At 38.6% G+C, this 21,285-nt stretch overlaps 1 protein-coding gene across 5 annotated transcripts in view; it reads left to right on the forward strand.

Moving 5' to 3' along the window:
- The window catches only part of Nos (Nitric oxide synthase), an 86,742-nt gene that overhangs the window by 63,827 nt on the left and 1,630 nt on the right, over positions 1-21,285 (forward strand). For 4 of the 5 annotated variants that reach the window (XM_066299795.1, XM_066299794.1, XM_066299796.1 and 1 more), the window contains 14 exons: positions 3,187-3,483; positions 9,402-9,496; positions 11,495-11,744; positions 13,844-13,920; positions 16,185-16,340; positions 16,637-16,811; positions 16,866-17,021; positions 19,734-19,968; positions 20,026-20,195; positions 20,252-20,462; positions 20,517-20,604; positions 20,654-20,752; positions 20,806-20,971; positions 21,035-21,226. In XM_066299795.1, coding sequence (XP_066155892.1) covers positions 3,187-3,483; positions 9,402-9,496; positions 11,495-11,744; positions 13,844-13,920; positions 16,185-16,340; positions 16,637-16,811; positions 16,866-17,021; positions 19,734-19,968; positions 20,026-20,195; positions 20,252-20,462; positions 20,517-20,604; positions 20,654-20,752; positions 20,806-20,971; positions 21,035-21,226 — 2,367 coding nt within the window. The remainder of the gene's footprint in view (positions 1-3,186; positions 3,484-9,401; positions 9,497-11,494; positions 11,745-13,843; positions 13,921-16,184; positions 16,341-16,636; positions 16,812-16,865; positions 17,022-19,733; positions 19,969-20,025; positions 20,196-20,251; positions 20,463-20,516; positions 20,605-20,653; positions 20,753-20,805; positions 20,972-21,034; positions 21,227-21,285) is intronic. The other variant, XM_066299798.1, reaches the window with a different exon arrangement.

The following is a 21,285-nucleotide window of genomic DNA, read 5'->3' on the forward strand; positions in this document are numbered from 1 at the left end:
ACTACACATTATTCAATTTCAATAAATCCACGAGAAATAATGTCTGAAGGCCTAATCTCAGTTTAAGAAAATTTTCGTCTTTATCCCCGAATAGATGGTAGTTCATTTTCCTGCATTTCACAGGTTAAACTGCTTCTGGCTTAACTCTAAAGACATGAGATTAAAATATTAACGTTGATATTAGAAGTTTCTCTCATTCCCTTTCATTAGCTTCATTACATAACACTTTACTGGCACGCTTAATGAACGCATAAAACTCACTTTTCTGGAGTTTTGCGCTCGTCTGAAAAGGTCCAACTTTTCATAAAGTCGAGAGCTCACGTATTATTTAAATAGTAAGAATTCAAGCAGGGGAACTTAATCAGTTTAGCATGACCCGGTCTGTGTGAAGCAACCCTTGTTTGGTCCAGGACGAAGGCTCAAATGTGGTTTTGTTGATCCGGCTTTTTGGATCCAACAGTGGGTCGAAAATAATTGTGGATTAAATAACCACGTTTGGACCATGACCTGAAATCGCAATCTCCGGGACACTGTTTCCTGGTCAAAACTAATCAACAACCGTTTAGCGACATTTTTAATGTCAACATCACTAACTGATTTGAATCAATCTCGCTATATATACGAGTACAATTGAACAATTAAAACAAAGTGGACATTGAGTCACTACAAAATACTATTGGCGTAACTAAGTCCCCGTGACGAGCAATACGAGAAAAAGACGACTTCGAAGAGGAAGAGGAAGAGGAAGAGAGAGAGGGAAAGGGAGAGGAAAAGGGAGAGGGAGAAGAAGAGGAAGAGGAAGAGGAAGAGGAAGAGGAAGAGGAAGAGGAAGAGGAAGAGGAAGAGGAAGAGGAAGAGGAAAAGGAAGAGGAAGAGGAAGAGGAAGAGGAAGAGGAAGAGGAAGAGGAAGAGGAAGAGAGAGAGGGAAAGGGAGAGGAAAAGGGAGAGGGAGAAGAAGAGGAAGAGGAAGAGGGAAAAGGGAGGGGGAGATTGATTTCCTGAAGGCTTCTCTCAGTTCTTCAGTATCAAAACTTAGGACTTCCAGGGAGAAGCGTGCTCCTACTGAGAACCTATTGCTTGCTAACTTGCCACCCGTCGCTTTTATGTGAAACATTTAGGTCAACAGCTAGGGTGGTTCCTTAATGGTTTATTGCAGTCACACCAACCGGACGAAACATACTTACACTCAAATTGCGAGTTGCGCTAAAACACTTGGCGGAAATTCCAGTGCCCAAGATCATCGTTACCGGAGTATAATCGTACTACAATCTAGGCACGTCGAGAGTATTACTTAACAGATGATATACATAGGGTTTAGACTTAAATTTATATACTAAATAACGAAAAAATAATACGTTGGTCTAATAGCACCCTAGTGTTAGCATCCCTAAGAGAATGTCGATTTTTCCCGGAGAATTTATGTTCTTATTTGCGGGTCGTAAAATCTTTTTTTATTATTCATGGCAGCGGTAAAAACACATAAAACGGCGGTGTTTTCCCTAATTTGTGTTTAATAGCCGGGAGGCATGATATTAACAACGAGAGGAGATCAAGCTCTTACGTGTAAAATATCTGCGAACTCAAATTGCAAGTCATGTTTCTACTTTTAATTTTCATGAAGCGAACTCCATAGATTAAATCCATTATCAATTTGTCAGCGAAAGTTCTTGATTTACGACTTCCACATTTTTCCAAAGCGAGCATTTCTGTATTTGAAACGTTTTGCTAAGAATATCTCTCGTTTGAAAAATGTCCGATTTGTCTCAATGTTGTTGCATGTGCTCCCTACATACACTGAAAACACGATTTAGCTTTCCAATTTATTCAAAGTTCTTAGGTCTTTTCACATCGTCTTGAAACTTTCACCATTTAAAATTGAAATATCAATTTTGATTTTCTAATAAGGAATTTCCAGTTACATACGATTGGAAGAAGTTATGGAGGGGAATTTAAAAGTGGTTACTATAAACTTCCTGAGCAATGTACATCGCTACTTTATTTACTGACAGGGCGCTACTATGGCGAAGAGAAATTAATGGAAAAAAATAAGTTGCTGTTAGTAATGGAAAATCGGAGAAGTTCATGTTGTTTTTAAGGCAGAAAAAAAATGTAAAAGAGTTTGGGATTTCCTTCGCTAAACTACAATAACGCGAGGAAAAAAGAAAAGTTTGAGAATTTAAATTGAAAAAAAGACTTGAAAACGTTAAATTAATTTGACTTATTAATGACGTCATTTCAATATTATTGAATTCGCGCGCAGTTCTCCTCACTTGACGGCATCGGCATCTATAACCGTTTACGAGATCTCTATACTAGATCTCATTTTGAATCTGTTGTGGACGGTCAGTGCATAAACAAGCCCAGGCGATGGTCCTAAGAAGAGAACCAATGAATCGCCATTTTCTTCACAAAAAACTTCCTTCCGTACTTAGAAACTTATAAAACAACGACTGAACCCTTTTCCCTTCTCGAACCAGCCTTTTTCACTCCATGAGGGCTTCTTCCGCATAACGGCTCGTTCTGCGTGTGAAGGCCATTACCCTATCGCTCTCAAAAGGCGGAAGTTCCTCCAGAAGGAAAATGGCGGCTTCAAGAAACCTGTGTCTAAGGCTTCTTTGTCTTTGCGACTTTCTGAAGGACTTTCTTGCATTCCTCCCGCGGGAGGTCTCGCGAAGACTCGGGCGAGTCGCATTGGACGGGAGGTCTCCCTTTTGATCTATGTTGAAAGTTGTGGAACATCGAGCAGAGCGTTGAGTACCGCTGACGAGCTTTTCACACTTCTGTGATTCATCTTTTAGAGTCGGATAATAATTAAAGAAAATAGAGCGTTGAAAATTGCGTTATACAGACTTCGCTAAGATTTATGACAACACTGCTAATTACTTATGTTTCGGGCGAGCTGTCCGATCCTCAAAATGGAGTTTTCAAGGTGAACTTAAGAACATTTCATGTCCGATTATATCATAAAAGTTTCCTGCGAAAGGTGTTTTCTCTCCCGGTATTGTTCTTCTGATTGGCTCCAGAATGGGGCAGTATAGATGTTGAGGGTTCTCTTCTGGCTTTCCATGAAACTCCACCTTGTACTTTGACAATATTATAATTTTCAAGCCCTCGCCCTTGGAGTTTTTTCAAGAACACCGATATGAATATTTTTAAAATCAATAAAAAATTTACGCAATTTTTCAGACAGTGGCTCTAAACATGGGCCTGGACGTTCGGACTCCAGTGACTCTCTGGAAGGACAAAGCGATGGTCGAATGCAATCTGGCAGTGCTGCATAGTTTCCAAGAAAAGGGCGTCACCATTGTCGACCATCACACCGCTTCGGAATCCTTCATGAAACATCTGGAGAATGAAGTGAGACTCCGAAATGGATGCCCTGCAGATTGGGTCTGGATAGTTCCACCACTTTCTGGCTCTGCCACCCCAGTTTTCCATCAAGAAATGGCCCTTTATTATTTGAAGCCCGCGTATGAGTATCAGGTGAGTTTATGGAATTTCCGTTTTATCATAACGTACCACATTTAAAGGAAACTTAGTAAAATTCATTTGGGAATTTCCTTCAAATCAAAAATCTCGTGCGTTAGAGCGGAATGTGACTTAAGGACCGGTGGAAGAAATATATTTCAATTTAGTGACTGAGCGTAGATTGACCGGAAAAATGAGCGAATCGGCCGTCGGCAAAAAAATCGTTTTTGTAAAATTAAAATGTGTTGCCCAATTACTTTGCGAATTGGAGGCAAAAGGGGAACATCTGCTTTGAGCTTATTGCATGTGTCAAGGGAACTTTCCCCCAAGTTTAAAAAAAGAAGATGGGACTCTTTGTAATAAGTTATTTCCTCCTCACTTGTGAGGTTCTAGCTTTTTGCCAAATTGCGAATAGAAAATAATTGCAAAGCCCTGCAATTCGAGAGCATAAATTATTCTAATGTCCACATGTAAAATACAAAGCAATTTCCGCGTCATGCCTCGTACATGCCCCCTGGGGGTGAAACCCCAAGCAGATGAAATTTTGCTTGAAGTAATTTGTCTAGCCCGACTCTGAGAATAATGGTGTTTTCAAATAACTATTTTTTACTGCAGTCACTCGCTGAACTTATCATACATATTTATTTCCAATTTGTGCCTCGTGGAGAACGAATTGAAAGCTCCAAAATTGTTCCCCCACGTATTATCAGAAAACGGAGTTCCCATCCCGGCAGATAACGATTATAACATGTGAAAAAACATCCCTATCTAGAAGTCAATAATTGCAACAATTAAAAGCAATAAATCCTTTAAAACGACTAACTGGTGGTTTGCTGGCCATTACGATCCATAAACGCATAAATCAATCAACCATAGGGGCTTTAAGCTAATTTAAAATTTATGGGACGAGGTTTCTCATATGCCAGAAATTAGCTCGGTGCAATACATTTAAGCCTCGACGTGTTTTCAAATATACAGAAAGTTATGGGATGACTTTATTTATTCAAAGTGGCGGTTTGAACAATTTAGAGCCTTTTTGCACCTGGGGGCCTTGTTTAGAGTTTTAAAATGTGAGGAGTTTTATGTGAAATTTGTTGATGAAAAATGAGGTCGCTGCCTAAAATCCGATTAGCCATAATGCAAGAAAAGCAGTAATTCAATAACGTCCTCGCCGGACTTTGGGTTCAAAATGCAGATGTGGACTTTGAGTATGAGCAAAAATTTCCGCATTTCCACTCGTATGCGAGAAAACCCGCGCCAGTGCAGGACTGCGGCCCAGCCGTGCGTGTCCCGTATTAGCGCGGGACATTTTAACGACTAATTATTGACAAATTGTTCACATCGGAATACGTGAACGAAAGCATTCTAGATTCACGCTTGTTGACTATGTATTTATTACTAGCTTTATCGCATCAGCTTGAACCCGGAGCTACTTCACCTCGCTCAGTGACGTCACGACGAGAGAACTTCCGTTTACGTTCATAGCTTCCTTCATGGGACCAAGAAGGCAAAAATAACAGCTCTGTAGTTAGAATGTACCATTTTTATATTCCTAGTTGCTGCGGGTAACGATACTAGTTTAGTGTTGTTTTACGATATGCTAGTAGTATTTGTGGATAACGTTGTTACTTTTTGGGCGGTTCTCTTTGAACTGCGAGTCGAAGCGTTCGTCTTCGAGTTTACTACAAAGTCCAAATTTAATTTAACGAACTTGAGATTGTAGTCTTTTCATATTTTTGGGAGTCAAGGCGGTATCTGGTTTCTCGGAATTTGCACAAAATTTTCAAATTTGACAAGCTAACATCGCGTTTTTGACCGATTTTATTAATATAATGTACGCTTCTCGGCATGGACCTGAAATTAGGACACACGATGTTTCATTTAAATGCGAAAGTACAATGAAAATGCATTGAGCTATTATTCGAATAATTCAATTAAAGTTGGCCGCAGCTGTCCCGTATAGAATATTTACATAAAAATACATTTATAAAGATGATTCATTTAATAATTTTTTTTTTTTTAATTAACTACATATAGGGTGTTTCGTAAACACGCGGACCAACTTTCAGAGGATGTGGAGTTCACAGAAACCAACATTTAGATCGAATGAAGTTAGGTCCGAATCATTTTGTTTCCAAGATACTGAAGGTTTAATTTTTTTTTTAATATTTTTAAAATATGTCAAAAATGGTTTGAGAAAAGGACATGAAATTAGGGACACACTATGGCGGCATAAATGTGCACGTTCTGGCGTAGACAGCATGTTTCCACCCACAGCAGCGGCGCCCGGGCGGCCTTCCGACATTTCTAATATTTCATAATTTAAAGGAAACATACTTAGGAAGAAAAGTATTATTTTGCGATAAGGCATGTTTCACACGTGTCTGTCTTTATGTTCTCTGCCTTTACTGAAAGAGAACTAAATGAAATTCTCTTAAAGAATTAAACATAATCGCGCTGGAAGCCCGTACCGGTTTTCTTTGATGAGGCGCGGGAATAAGAAGTTATTTTTTATCTCGAAAACAGTTACTCGAGCCACAAAACATTAAGAGGCCTTTCTTAATAAGAACTGATGGAATATTAAAAAAATATGTTCATATAAAAAAAAGCCAGTGGTGTACTACTTTTTTCAATAAAATCGTCTCATCGAATGGCTGCACGAACGTCACTGCTGCAAGTGGAAACATTCTGCCAGCACGTTTATCCCACCAAAGCGCGTCCTTAATTTCACCCCCTTTTGCCAAACCGTTTTAAAAATATTTCAAAAATTAAAAAAGGAAATTAAACACTCTGTATCTTGGAAACGAAGCGGTTTCTGACCCAACTTTCAATATTTGTTTTCGTGAGCTCGACATCCCCGGAAAATATGTCGGTATGTTTATTAAACACCCCGTATATCGACTTGAGTGTGTTAGAATCACTTGGACCTCGAAAGCACAATATTCAAAGCTGAAGTCGTTCTAGAAACTGGTGATAGTTTTTTTACTTCATGGATATGATTAAGAAATAAATTTAGCGGTAATCTAAGGCAAAAATTCTGGAATGAACTTTTAAATTGAAATTGGAAAAATAAACCACGTAGAACTCATAATATAAAATTCGCAATCCCTGCTGGATTTTGAGGCATAAAACTGAAATTCACCATTTGCTCAATTGAGGTAAGTGCCGATTCATTTTCGTCGAAAGTCGTCAATTTATATAGAGAATTCCTTGATTTATGAGATTTCCACCTTGTTTGCATGCGATACGTGCCGGTTCCAAGGCACGCAATAAAAAGATGATGGGGAGATTAAGTAACCTGTATAAATGTTACTTGGAAAAATGAATCTGAGCGAAATAGAATTTTCTAAAAAAGCATTTAACCGGAAGAAAAAAAGGAAATAAAATTTGAAGGCCATTAGACTGGAAACCGAATGGCTTTAGATACAAAAGGAGGAACTTGAGATATTAGTTTTGCACACGGATTGGGATGTGGTTATAAGCACCATGAAATTTCCTTTTTTTTTGGGATCGGAATATAAAAAGAAACTGCGTGCGATTTCTTCAATTTTCCGCGATTGCACCCGATATGCCATGTCGTTCTTGTTTTGTTGACATATATTTAAAGAGAGAGAGGCATTGACGTAGAAAACAACGGAATTTGCAAATACAGTCCCTGATTTCCAAGAAGATTTACGTTTTATTGACATTATTCGAGTGTTCCCTTTCTAAATCAGCTTCCCTGAAACCAAATCCGGGTATATTTCGTTTTTTTTCACGACGATACAAGTGACTTGCCGTAAAAAATCTTTCGAACGTGTTTTACTTGCTTATTCCAATGTTTATCGAATGTGCAATACAATATTTCAAGTCTAGTTTCCACGATCGTGATTCAATACATGTAACTCAAATTGCTGCATCCGACTGATAAGGACCGAGAAAGATTGAATTACAGTGCATATTTGTATGGGAGTTTTAATGCAAACACCTCGGAAATATTCTCCGAAGGCAATTACATGAAAAGAGGTAAAAAATAATAAATGATATCAGAATAAGCTAAGAGAAGTTACGAGAGAATGGTTATCTAACTATTTTCATTCTAACCTGAACTGACGTTAAACCAACGTAGCCGGATTAAGAATAAATACATGAGTGAGTAATGACTTTCATCATGCGTCTATCACGTATGCATGTCACCATGCCGAGGCTTGCCGAAGCATATTGAGCTTTCTTCAGCAAAAATGGCTTCCAAAAAGCTTGAGCGTAACTTTTGAATAACTTTCCAAAACTACTTAGCCGCTGCCTTTCTTATTGCGCGGTTTTTCAAACAAAAGTCTATCTCAGCTTTCCATTGTGCGCTGTGTGCATACAACCACATTTCAGAGCTACGAAATTTTTCAAATCGAGATGTTTTCAGAGAATCAATATTATTTTTTTTTAATTGTGACCATTGCGGCTCCGCATTTTCCAATCGTTTTGGAAACGTCTATAATTTTTTCTGGAACTTATGCAGGAATTTTGGGGATAATTTGATTTGACTCATAAATATAACCGAACTTGAATTATCGTCCGTCACATCTGTAGAAACAATCAGAAGGGGTAAACTCTGGTTTGAATTTGAATCGCGAAAATTTCAAGCGTTGCAATTAAGCATAAAATTCGGCGTTTCTCACTGATTATTTGAGTATGATTTTAACAGTGTTAACTACTTCGCGTTGTTGGAATTATTGGTCACTCTATGGTCAATAAATTGATGTTTTGCTATATTGCTCACGGATGACCAAACCTACGTCTCTGTATCGCGGAAATGCGGCGGCCCAATTTAATAAAATAAATTGAATCTAAAAATTCATTGATTGTGAAATCGGTAATGGAGACTGATGGTTAATAAAACGTTTCTTTTCTGTGTTGCGCAAGAGCGGTGAAAAATCTGATAAGAAACTGTTTAATTTTCCATTAATAATGTCGTGGGTATATGAGGCTCAAAACTTGCAATTTAATAACATTTAATTTCTCAGTTTTTTTTTCTTGCACAACAGTTACGGGGCATTCACAGATAGTTCGCGTTTTCTTGTTAGTTACCCTGTATCATGGCGGTTCGGCGGCCTGTCTTAATAAGTCGTAAATAAATTCTTTTCCATTTTCTTCAAGCAGAGTGGAAGGGATTTGATTAAAAATTTCTAAATTTTAATTCAAGTGTAGTAAGTAATTATTGCTTCGACTAATTAAAATTACATTTTCTTGCTAGCGTGCGGTTAAGGGTCTTCACGGCCACTCCAAAGAGGCACTGTGCGACAAAACAACTCGACAGCGCGTGCGGCCGAAAGCGTTATCGCACGGAAATCAAAGTAGCATGTGACCGTGTTTAAATTTTTGCGGGTGATTGACTTCGACATGTGTGCGATCAAACTTTACTGCGCATTTGCGTGTAAATATCTTACCGCACGTTGACGTTAAACGTTGAACTACAACTAAAGAGAAATCTTCCAATAGGAAAATTTTTGCGAAATCACTGATTGCGCGCTAAAATTTTCCCAACGAGGACTATTTTATGCACAATACCTAACAAACCTTAAAACCAATTTTGATTTGAAACTGTAAGCCTTTTCATATTGCTGAAACTCCCCTCAAACAAATAGCACTCAATAAACATTCAAACCCAATTCCCTGAATTTCAATGCCAAATTGAGGTTTACATCGGGTATCGCGCTTGTATTATTTGAAAGTTCAATGAATTATAATTACTGGATCATTAAAACTGAATTGTGTCACTGGAGATTGGTCGAACACCACAACTCAAAACGTTTATTGCATTTTTTTGTTTTTTTTTAAGTCCAGAATTTTTTTACGTGAGAGTTAATCCACAATGCGTATTAACATATAAACGACGTATTTTGTGTAGCAAGTTCCTGAACAGCTTTGCAGTTTATCCGAATGTAGCGATTTGTTTTTAGGATCCGGCCTGGAAGTGCCACATCTGGAAGAAGGGGCGCGATTCCGGAAAAAGCAAGAAACCAAGGAGGAAATTTCATTTCAAACAAATTGCCAGGTATTATATTGCAGAAATCCCCAACCTTCGATCAGGATTATTATGTTATTCTTTTGAGTGATAGGCGAAGAGGTGGCTCGCGTTGCTCATCAGTTTAACATGTGGATATAAAAATTAATAATCGGCAGAAAGTACTTTAGAAATACGTAAACAACTCGCTCCGTTCTTGCGTGGCCCTTTGAAAACGAAGAGACATTGGTTAAGTGTATTTTTGAGACTGAACTGCGCATGCGCCGATTCTATTAGTCCGGGTATAATATGGAAGAAATTGCCTTTTGCTATTCCTTTTTCTCGAAATTTTAATGCACATTCAGGAGGAATTGTTCGATTTTGGAATTTCCAGTGTTTACGCAGAAATAGGTACGTTGCACGTGAACTTAGAAAAAATAAATTGAAAATGGAAATTTGCAAGCGAAGCCGCCTTGCAGGTATTCTATTGATTGGACCCATTGCAGGTCGACTGCCTGCGTCTCGGTGAGGCAAAGGTAGGGCACTACTTATCCACGAGCTTGGATTGATGACATTAAACGAATGTATCGTTAAAAAAAAGCTAAAAACCATTTAAGCCGGCAAATCAAAAATCGCGAGATTAATTCCTAACTTACTTTCGTCGATTTAGCAATGATTTTTATATTTTTTCCTCGATTCTTCGTTAAAAACGTAAAATATCTAGGCGTTCTGAATAAAACGTTATTTGCGAGGATAATCCCAGAAGTACCCGAGCTGACATGTAGAAGGTGATTTTTTTGTCAAAAATTTGCTAATATTACGAGGACCTAATGCTCAATGGCTCATTTGTAAAATTTGAAGGTGTTACGTTGATGTGTGTTTTTTGGAGTCGTTTTCGGTGATCAGTTTTAGAGACTTTGAGAAAATGCAAAACGTCGGTAATCGATATGCGATTCTATACCTTAAATTCAAAAGCCTTAATCCGTCTAACATCCAAACGGAGTTGGATTTTAGTCCGGGGGAATTTGGTCCTTCGTTAACCAGCGTAAAATATTGGGTCGCAAAGTTTGAACGTGGTCGTGCGAGCTGCCAAGGCGATCTCCGCAGTGGTCGAGCCAACGATACTCCAGATCTGACCAGTCCAGATATTGTGGTGAAGGTTCACAAAACTGTGCTTGAGGACCGTCAGCTGAAATTGCGCGAGTTAACAGACGCGAGACACAATTGAGACGATATGAGAAAGCTGTGCTCAAGATAGGTGTCGCCGTTACTCATAATTGAGCAAAAACACTTTCGTGAGGATGCTTCAAGGGTACATTTGGCAAACTTTCGCAGCAGTAACGCTCAGTCTTTGCGTCGATTCATAATCACGGATGAAACGTGTGTCCATCATTTTGCACCTGAGATGAAAGAGTAGCCGAACAATGGGCTCAAAGGGGAGAATCGGCACCAAAGAGGCGGAAACCATTTCGTCTGCAGAGGAGGTGATGGCATCAGTTTTTTAGGATGCGACTGGCATAATTTTTAACCACCATCTGTGCAAAGGATAAACAATGAACGGATAATATTTTGCAAATTTATTGCAGCGTTTGAGCGAAGAAGTTAGGATAAAGAGAGAGCATTTGGTGGAAATGAACGCCTTACTTCACAAACCCACCAGTCCAAACTCTCCTCATAGCAATGGCCAAAATCAATCAACGTTTCGAACTTTTTCCTCGACCACCCTAGTCGCCGGATTTAGCCTTCTCAGATTTTTTCCTCTTTCCAAACTTGAAAAGACGTTTACCAATAACGAAGAGGTGGAGCCCAAGGTCGATGGAGATTTTGAAACATTCGAAGCTTCTTACTATAAATAAGGTATAGAAACCACAGAATATCGCTGGGAATAGTGTGTGAATCTCAAAGGAGACCACATTGGGAAATATTACATTATTTTTTCTTTAAGTGGTAAGTCGGGCACTTCTGGGATCACCCTTGTATCTTGTCAAATGGAGATATGGCATCTCCTCTGTTTTCCATCACGGAAATGTGCACTTAGATTGGTTTTAGGGCCGTCAAGTTCACGTCAAAACTGTTCGGCAGAGCCTTGTCCAGACGTATCAAAGCGACTGTGCTCTATGCAACGGAAACTGGCAAATCCGAGAGTTATGCCAAGAAATTGGGCGAAATTTTCGGTCACGCCTTTAATGCTCAAGTGTACTGCATGGCCGATTACGACATTTCTAACATAGAACACGAGGCTTTGCTCCTGGTGGTCACCTCCACATTCGGAAACGGTGATCCTCCGGAAAATGGAGAGGTAAGATTGCTTTTATACAGGGTTTAAAAGGATCCGGTTTTACACTCACAGTAAATTCCGTTCTGGTGGAGGCGAATTGAATTTAAAATATTGCTGTTCATCTACCTCTGCAGCCGCAGAGACACGTGAATTCGATTGTAATGGCATGAGAAAGTTGAAACCGACCTCAAAAGTATCGAATTTCTCATTTTCCGCACTTTGTTCCAACCGACGATCAAATGCAATTTTCAATTTATTCCTTAAATAATTCCTGTACATACATAGCAACAGGATTTCTAACGAAATAAACAACCTGACATGGAAGCCCTGAACATAAATATAACGTATATATGAAGCCAATTTGTAATTGCATTTTAGCTTGCGGAAGAGGAGGAGAAGTACAAAATAAATTTGAGGCCAGCTTAGACTTAGGATGGGGGATCGTTAAATATTTCCCTTCGTTGGAAATTTTACTGCAAGTGCCTCGTTTGCAAGAAAGTTTTAATAAATACCTTAAAATGAGCAGTACACGTACGTGTGATCCAGGATTATTGCAAGCGGCTTCAGCCACATTTTCTCCAGCTAATAATCGCTTCTAATGAGTAGTCAGGTGTGGAAATTAAGATGATAAGCTCGGCCGAGGGGTTGGAAATAATTATACCCGCCGGGGGTAGTTTAACGTAGTTACTTATGAAACTATCAGTTTCTTAGGCAGAGGTCTGCGATTGACGCACGGAAACATTTAAATTTATATCTTCAAAAATCACAAAGACGACCGAGCTTTGAGCGGTTCAGAGCGATCCGTGATCAAATATAAATCTCATTTAAAGATGGCATCACAATTCACGATGTAACCTCACAATACTCGGACTATACAGCGTGTCCTGAAAATGCATGTCAAAAATGGTGTCATGAGATAGTTTGGGCCAATACATTAAGATCTGGTTGAAAAGTTATTTGCAAACGTTTTCGTCTTTAGACGCTATGGACTGTCAGAGTTTTTGAAAAAAAGCATGCTTTTTGGCATATCTAAAGAATGCGTGACTCGATTTCAAGAAAACCCATTGTGTAAAGCGATTGAAGCCTTCTCCATATACAGCAAAAAACATGTTTTTTTTTCAAAAATTTTGACCCTCGATAGCATTTAAACGAGGCACTTTCTTCTAATAATTTTTCAAAAAAATCTTACTGTATCGACTCAAGGTACTCCGTGATACCACCTTTGACGCCCATCTTCGACGCAACCTGCACATTGTACCTCATTATATTTGATTTCGATGTAGAGTATCATGCAGATTTTACTGAACCAAAATTTTCCCCGTGGAATTAAGTTCATAGTCACAAACGTGTCTATATATAGATTTCTCGGTTGAAGATTTTGTTCGTAACAGAAAAAATAGTTCACGGGTCCCTCTGCAGGTAAAGTCTCACCCAGAAGGATTAGCATATGAGAAGAAAAGGTCAGCTGACAGTGCTGCAAAACTTCAGGACCGAATAAGGCAATCCAACGATCATAATCGTTTTGGGTCCAGCTGCGCATCTCGGTCTACGCTCCCGAGCTGGAACAATCGTGACGCAGCCGAGAGACTTAAATCCTGCGTGGTACGACTTCATAATAGCTTCGTTTCCATAGGTTCCGATGGGACTAATGAGGGAATTTCTGGGAGTTTCGGAGAATCCATAATCAATTTGCCTCTCTCTTAAAATAGCCCCAATATATATCCTCTTAAACATTGATAATTTAAAATTTTCTCGTCCTCGTAATTTTATTAGCTGGCAATTGCTAAAGTGCGAGCACTTTGGTCTTAAGTATTAATTTTATTCCAGTTTTTTCAGCATCCAACCTCTCTTCCCTCTGGTATTTCCGTATTAGCTCTCAGCTTCCCGATTTCTGTCTTCTTAGAGGTTCAGAATCTATGCTGAAGAGCTTGCTATCCGTTGATTTTTCTTAGCAAGCTTTCCGCTTTGCTGCGTGCAAGGAACTCGATGCTCACGTCGGTGAATGAGTGAAATAACCAGAGTAGCTTTATTTATTGCCTTGATCTGTGTTAAGTCAATAAACAATCATTAACACCTCTAGAGCAGATACGTAGATGTGGTAATTCTTTTTCTTTGTGTAGGACTTCGCCAATAATCTCTACACCCTAAAGATAAGCGAAAATGGAATAATGAATGGCGGTGACCCGGAAAGATTCAGGTAATACTTTTTACTAGTTTATTTCAAAGTGCTGTTTGGGTGAAGGGATAATCTATTGTTCTGCTTACTTAACACTTCATAATGCCACTGACGATGACTTGAAGTAACTTATAGCAGCCTTAAGGGCGAAAATTTAATCCGTTTATTATAAAAGCAGACTGACGTCATCACACAAATAACACGCAAAGTTGCCAAACTTGACGTAATTTTGGAGAGTCTCGGATTATACTGAGTTTTAATAGTAATACGTATGCAAACATTATTTAATAAGCAATGTGAAGTTACGTGGGAACTACTTTAACACTTGTTGTGTAAAATGGGGTAAATACGATTCGAAAAGCAGTAATATATTTTTAATTTAATGGATATATAATAATTTGACAGAAAACCACGTTCGCTGGCGTCGCGACGTCGCGACTCGGCAAGTGTGACACATCGTTGATTTTTCAGTTATAAATGTTTATTCAATTATAAAAGGTTTTTTTCAATTATAAGTGACTAGCCGAATTCGTGAAAAAATGTTCAGGTCCCTATTCAAAAAATAGTTAAAGATTATATTGAAAAACCGAAGCGTCGTGTCTCCGAAAAACAGTCGTAAAAAAGCGTTCTCCATTTTTAGATTTTAATGTAATGTAAAGCACAAAAGAGTAAAATTGCAATTATCGGTTTTTAAATCGGTTAATCGGAATTTAAAAAAAAAGTCACAGCACTCCTCCCATAAAGGCACAACTTTGCCTCAATTTAACCGACTCTGCATCTCCGACAGTTCCTGAGATCCTTACGTTAAAAGTCGAATATGGGACGCCTTGCACGTGACAAAAACTAACCCATCCTCGTTCCTCAGTTGTTCTCTGGAGCATGAGTTTGTGGATTGTTTTATAGTAAAAACGCTTTTGTCGGAAGCTTCAGTTTTTAGGAAATTTTTTACCTACATTTAAATAATCCTGAAATTATTTACATGAATAAAACCCAAAAATAATCGAAAGCCAAAAAATGCACAAGGAACAAATTTTACGTTCAAAATTTTGACAATTGTACGTTCAAAATGTCCGAAATAATGTGTCAACGTCACGTCAGTTTGGTCTGAAAACGGGGTAACTAAGCGCCCAAATCACAATGAAACAAACAAAGATAAAGCTATATTTGTTGATTGGTAACAATTCATTCTCAGTTGTGACGTCAGTCTGCTTTTATAATAAACGGACTTTATCGTAGTTCCATTCACTGGGAGCTATTAATAGTTTATATTACCTCTAGTTGGTGGTGGATTTGGATATACTACGTTTATTCTACTAAAATAGTATGTTCTCACGCTCCTTAGACTATTCAACTTCTTTCTTCATATACAGGGTGTTTAAAAAAGACGCGTCAATATAGTGACTGTTCGGGGTAATTTATGGAAAAAAGTTCCTATAAACATAGCTCTGAAAAAGTATTATTTCCAAGATACAGAGTGTAAAATTGTTTTTAAATAACGGTTTTCGAAATATAATTCAGATGTTTTCAGACCAATTTTTTAAAACTTTGCAAAAATCATCAAAGCACAAAATATCCTTAGGGAATAAGCGAATAAGCCCTTGAATTTTTTAAAATGTTTTTGTATGATGAATGGACGTGCATTAAAATGATTTTCATTTTTTATCTCGTAAGCGAAGTAAAATGCGACGAAAATTCAAGGGACAAGAAAGTTGTATTTTTAGTTGCTTCATTGAAAAAAAAATATCGAAATTTAATTAAAGTCACTGGCGTACATTCTTTGGTCAATAAATTTGGTTAAAATCGTCCCCCCTTGACGCAACTGGACTTAGTAATTTTAATCTAGTTAACGTCAAATCATCCCCTTATTACTGCAGACAACTACTATCATACCAAAAAATTCGGTTAAAAGATATTTGAATTATTTTTCAAAACTCGTTATTAAAAAAAAAAAAAATTACTCCCTATACCTTGGAAACAAAACATTTCTAGAACTATGTTTATTGGAACTTTTTTTCATAAATTGACCTGAGAAATCACCCCTTAAATATTGCCGTGTCTTTTTTACACACCCTGTATATCCCCTCGGGGTACCATTAAATCTTGATAACGTTCCTATTTTGTCATTTTCCACCTAGTTCGCTCTCATTCGGTACTCAAATTTGCACCAAAACTTAGTGAACTTAAATTTAAATTCTCGGGGCATTTAAGATTTTCATTCAGTTCTTGTTGCAAAACTTTTCATCATTGACTAAGAATTCTCCAAGATTATAAAACTGTTCAAGCAGCATGGCAACATCCAAGTCCTTTATCAAAGCTAACAGTCAAAGTGAGCTTGGTTCCGTCAATCGACGGCTCGATCGCCTCGACTCACTGCGAGGAGGTTCCTCCTCGGTTAGCGAACCTCTTCTGGAAGACACCTTCGGACCTCTCAGTAACGTGAGGTACTTGAGCTTGTTGTGAAAGCACGTAACTGTTAGAAGTGCAGAAGATAGTTTGATTTTTTTAGATTTGCGTTTGTAGAACGTCCGTATCGTACTTTTCCCTATGCATAACGAACAGCTTTAAGTGCATCAACACGCGGGTAGAAAAAATTCTTCCGGAGTGCATATTTATGATCTTGCTTTCCATATAAGTAATATTTTATTTTTCGCATGGAATTTGCTGATTTATCGAGACCGCAATATTTCACAGCACCCGTCACTAGCTAAATTTTCTTTTGACGTCCCTTTTCCGGTAGGTTTGCCGTTTTTGCCCTCGGATCCAGCGCTTATCCTAATTTCTGCGCTTTCGGAAAATATGTGGACAACCTCCTCGGCGAATTAGGTGGCGAGCGATTGCTGAAACTGGCCACCGGGGACGAGATGTGCGGACAAGAACAGGCCTTCATGAAATGGGCACCGCAAATATTTAAGGTTTGCTTATTTATTCACGAGAAGATGAATAGGGAATAAGTATGAGAACTTCAGTTTGCCTGCGAGACGTTTTGCCTGGACGACGACGAGACATTCCTGGAAGCGACCATCACGCTACAAAGTGAGTCTTTGACTCAGCAAAATGTGAGGTTCGTGGAGTCGAAGAAGGACGACACTGCCAGTGCCTTATCCAAGTGTCACAATAAAAAGGTGAGTTTTATAATCTTTCATCTAGCTAATCATCTTGATCAATAATCGCCCTCGACATCAATTGGATAGCAGTTCTTGTGAAATTCATATGCGCCCTTGCTGGCAAAGTACCCTCGTATATCAGGCTAGCAATGATCCTTTCCCATTTGATAAGGTGGGTGGTACCAACAAATTTGCGGAGCATTTAGAGAACCGATCGGAGATCAATTAGATGTCCGAAAACCAAATTGATACGGAAAGAATAGATAAGTGAAAAAAATTCGCTTCTAATTTTCAATAAAAAGTTTTGAGAAATAATCGAATACGAGAAACGAAAAAAATTTACTGTTGCAGGACCCTCAGCATACCGTGCGATATATGAATTCGAGGCGAAACATGGCAGGTTATTTAAGATTAAATGTACATATAGGGTGTCCTAATTAAAAGAGTCCATCTAAAATATTTTCGATGCAAGAGGTTTTCCCGGAAGGGGATATCTTTTGAACGTAAAGTTATAGATGTAGGTTCATCCCCTACGCGGGGTGGCAACCCCTATCGAGATCTTAAGTGCCACGGGAAGGTCAAGCGACACATTATTTCGAAGGCATATCAATTCTCTTTACAAAAGCGATAAACATTTTTTGTTCTGCGTCAAAAAACAATAAAATAATAATAACAATAATAAACTCACCGGAGAACGGAACTGGAAAAAAGTTATGTTTATCATGAAAGACTCGATAAGGTGATGAATTTTAAGCCTTTACACTAAGCAAAATATCCGCTGTTCTGAAGCATGCGATCGAAATCATGGTTCACACCACTGGGGAGAGAACTGAAATTGTCATTCTATTTTGGAAACAATGAAAACTCCCGGGTCAAAGCAACAATTTTCAATAAACAGCTCCCGGTCAGAATTTCAGCCATCCTTATGTGATAAATTTAATATCTAAATGCATAGAGACTGAATCTGTTGCTAACTACAAACATGAAGGGCGACACACTGTTACTAACGAAGCTGCACAGGTGGCAAGTTTGGGACACAATGAATTGCAGCCCACTTCAAGCATTACAAAATTAGATGCAACTTCAGGAATTTCACGCAGCAGTCTTCAGAGGACCTTGAAAAAGCGTCGATGCCATCCCTATAAGATTCATCTCGTGCAAGAGCTTAATGGAGATGATCCAGATTGCGGAAAAAAAATTGTGAGGAGATCGTTAAAAGAAATTCGAAAAATCCCAATTTTTTATATTCTACATGCTTTTCTGATGAATACACATTTTTTCTTCATGACTGCATCAACAGATACAATTGCAGATATCGGAGTAACTCGAATCGTAGAATTATGAGGGAACAAGGTTCGCAGTATCCAGAAAAGCTGAATGTTTGGATTCAGATTTTCGAACGTAATATTGTTATTTCTTTATTTTCTCTCTAATAATTTGACGCATGAATCTTACTTCGATTTGATCCTTGACTCCATCTGCCTTCCCATTGTGAAGACTGTGGAAAAGGACAATCAACTCCTAGAGAATTATCTTTTTTTTTTAATAGGATGGAGGTCCAACACATCATAAGGCTACTGTACGTCATTTTTAAATTAACACTTTGCCGAACACTGGATGGGTAAAAGATGTTTCATTGAATGGCCTCCAAGATCGTCAGACTTAGCACCATTGGACTTTTCCTTGTGAGGTCATTTAAAAAGTATTATTTATAGAACAAAACCTACCTCTCTGTAAGATCTTTATTAACGAATAGTGGTAGCATGAAATAAAATAACCCCAGAAATTCCCCGTGCCGTTTGAGACTCTCGAAAGTGGTTATCACTCTATGAAGGGTACGAATCGACATCCAAGACTTTACGCTCAAACGATACCCTCTTGAAAGCAAGACATGTTTCGGTGTTTTCCGGAAAAACTTCTTCTATCGAAAATATTTCAGGTGGATTGTTTTAATTGGGACACCCTGTATATTTACGCGTGTGTTTCGAAAAATTATTTGTTTAATATGTTCGAATTGGCTTTCAGAGTAGCAACTCTCGGACTAATGAAATAAAGTGGCAGTAGGAAAGGGGGCGTTAATTTAAACTAAGCGGAATCAAACTCGATTTGAGGACACTTAGATTTAATAAACAAGTAATTGGACAACAGCACGCAATAAGCATAATTGCCCCGTTCGGACTGGTTTGTCGAAAAGTCCACTTCATTACGAGGGTACTCTAATTGTTAAACTTTAATCAGAGGTTCTATCACTCCATGATAGAAAATATCTCAAAGAGAACATCATGTAAATGACTTTGAATGAGGTTTTTAGGAAGAGCTGCAGTATATCAAATTTTAGCACATTTTTAGTGATGAACTGTTTTTTTTTTTGAAGAATTTGCAATATGTTGTAACGGTCATTGTGAATATTTGACCAAAGGTCCTTTTACGCCATTTCATGGTCAGTTCTTCGAAATACAAATCGTGAAACCTTGATCGACTAGACTAGAGTCTTTCCCATGGAATATGAACTGCTTACCATATTCAAATGTTTACGCGTCATTACTTTCGAATTCTCATTTCTGAGCCATTTCCAATCAGAAGAGTCTAGGGTACTGTCCGCTGCTCCACCTCCCATCAGACACTTCTCTGTTACGTCTCCAAAAATTTTGCAATGAAATTTGTTTGTGGAAAGCTGATATTATGATGGCGAATCTAATATATATGTATATGCATATTCTGATATTCCAGGTCACCTCAACACCCCTACTGAAACGAACTAACCTCCTAAACGAAAAATCCTCCAAGGTAACTCTGCTGCTTCAAATTAAAAACTCTTTGATCTACAAACCTGGAGACCATTTGGGGGTGTTTCCCATGAACAGGAAGGAGTTAGTTGATGTAATTCTTACAAGGATAAGAGGGGTGGCTGACTCAGATCAGCCAATTGAGTTGCAATTTCTCAAGGAGACTCATACCTCTAACGGTGAGTGATAACTCGAAGTCTCAGTGAATTATTTTAATGGTTTAATGACAAATGAAGGAGTGATCAAGAATTGGAAACCTCACGAACGATTACCTTCCTGTTCTTTGCGAGATTTATTCACTCGTTTTCTCGACATTACTACTCCTCCCTCGCCAAACCTTCTTCAGCACTTTGCCAGCTTAGCCACAGACGAGGAGGATCAGAAGAGGTTGAATTTGTTGGCTTCCGTAAGTTGGCCGATCAAGATTATTATTTAAATACATATATTAATATTTCTATTTAGGACTCCTCAGCGTACGAAGACTGGAGACATTGGAAGTTTCCCAATCTAGCAGAAGTTCTGGACGAATTTCCCTCAGTAAACCCCTACGCCCCTCTGTTGGTGGCACAGCTGAGCATACTGCAGCCGAGATTCTACTCAATCTCTTCCAGCCCCTTGATGTACGCTAATGAAGTGCATTTGACAGTGGCGGTGGTGGTATACAATACTCAAGGTGGGACTTCATGCCTCGATTTGCGAATTTAGGTCTTATTAAATAATTCTCTAGGGGGAGAAGGCCCTGAGCATTACGGGGTGTGCTCAAATTATCTTCAAGACATTGAAGTTGGAGAAGATATTTGTTTGTTCATTCGCAGGTAAGTTAACGGTTTGTTCGGCAATCGAGATTGAAATTATGGTTTTCAGTGCACCAAGCTTTTACTTGCCCAATGACTTGTCCAAGCCAATAATTTTGGTGGGGCCTGGTACTGGAATCGCGCCCTTTAGGGCTTTCTGGCAGCACAGGTAATTGCTTTTTTGATGAGTAGAAAAATATCTATTAAACTGGCTAAGTTTAGATATGCGCAACTCAAATCCAAGCATCAAATAGGCAAAATCTGGCTCTTCTTCGGGTGTAGAACCAACGAAATGGACTTGTATAGGGAGGAAAAGGACCAAATGCTTGAAGCCAAGGTTTTAGATAGAATATTTTTAGCTTTATCTAGAGAGCCAGATATCAAAAAGGTATCATTGATTCCCTCTTCATGTAAAACAATTTTATTGTTAATCTTTCCTGCGGCTTTTTAGACTTATGTCCAAGATCTGGCACTAGCAGAAGCAGCAGAAATTTACAAGCTTCTGGTGATACAAGAGGGACATTTTTACGTGTGCGGTGATTGTACGATGGCCGAGCATGTCTACCAGACGTTGAAGAAAATCATTCAGATCTATGGGGGAATGTCCGAAAACGAGGTGCAGTCGTTCTTGCTTTCTTTAAGGGTGAGCACACTGTTACAACCCACATACACTATGTACGAAGAGTCCGGCAATCCTGAAAC

This window comes from Euwallacea fornicatus, chromosome 34, assembly GCF_040115645.1.
Source record: "Euwallacea fornicatus isolate EFF26 chromosome 34, ASM4011564v1, whole genome shotgun sequence".
Taxonomy (NCBI): Eukaryota; Metazoa; Arthropoda; class Insecta; order Coleoptera; family Curculionidae; genus Euwallacea; species Euwallacea fornicatus.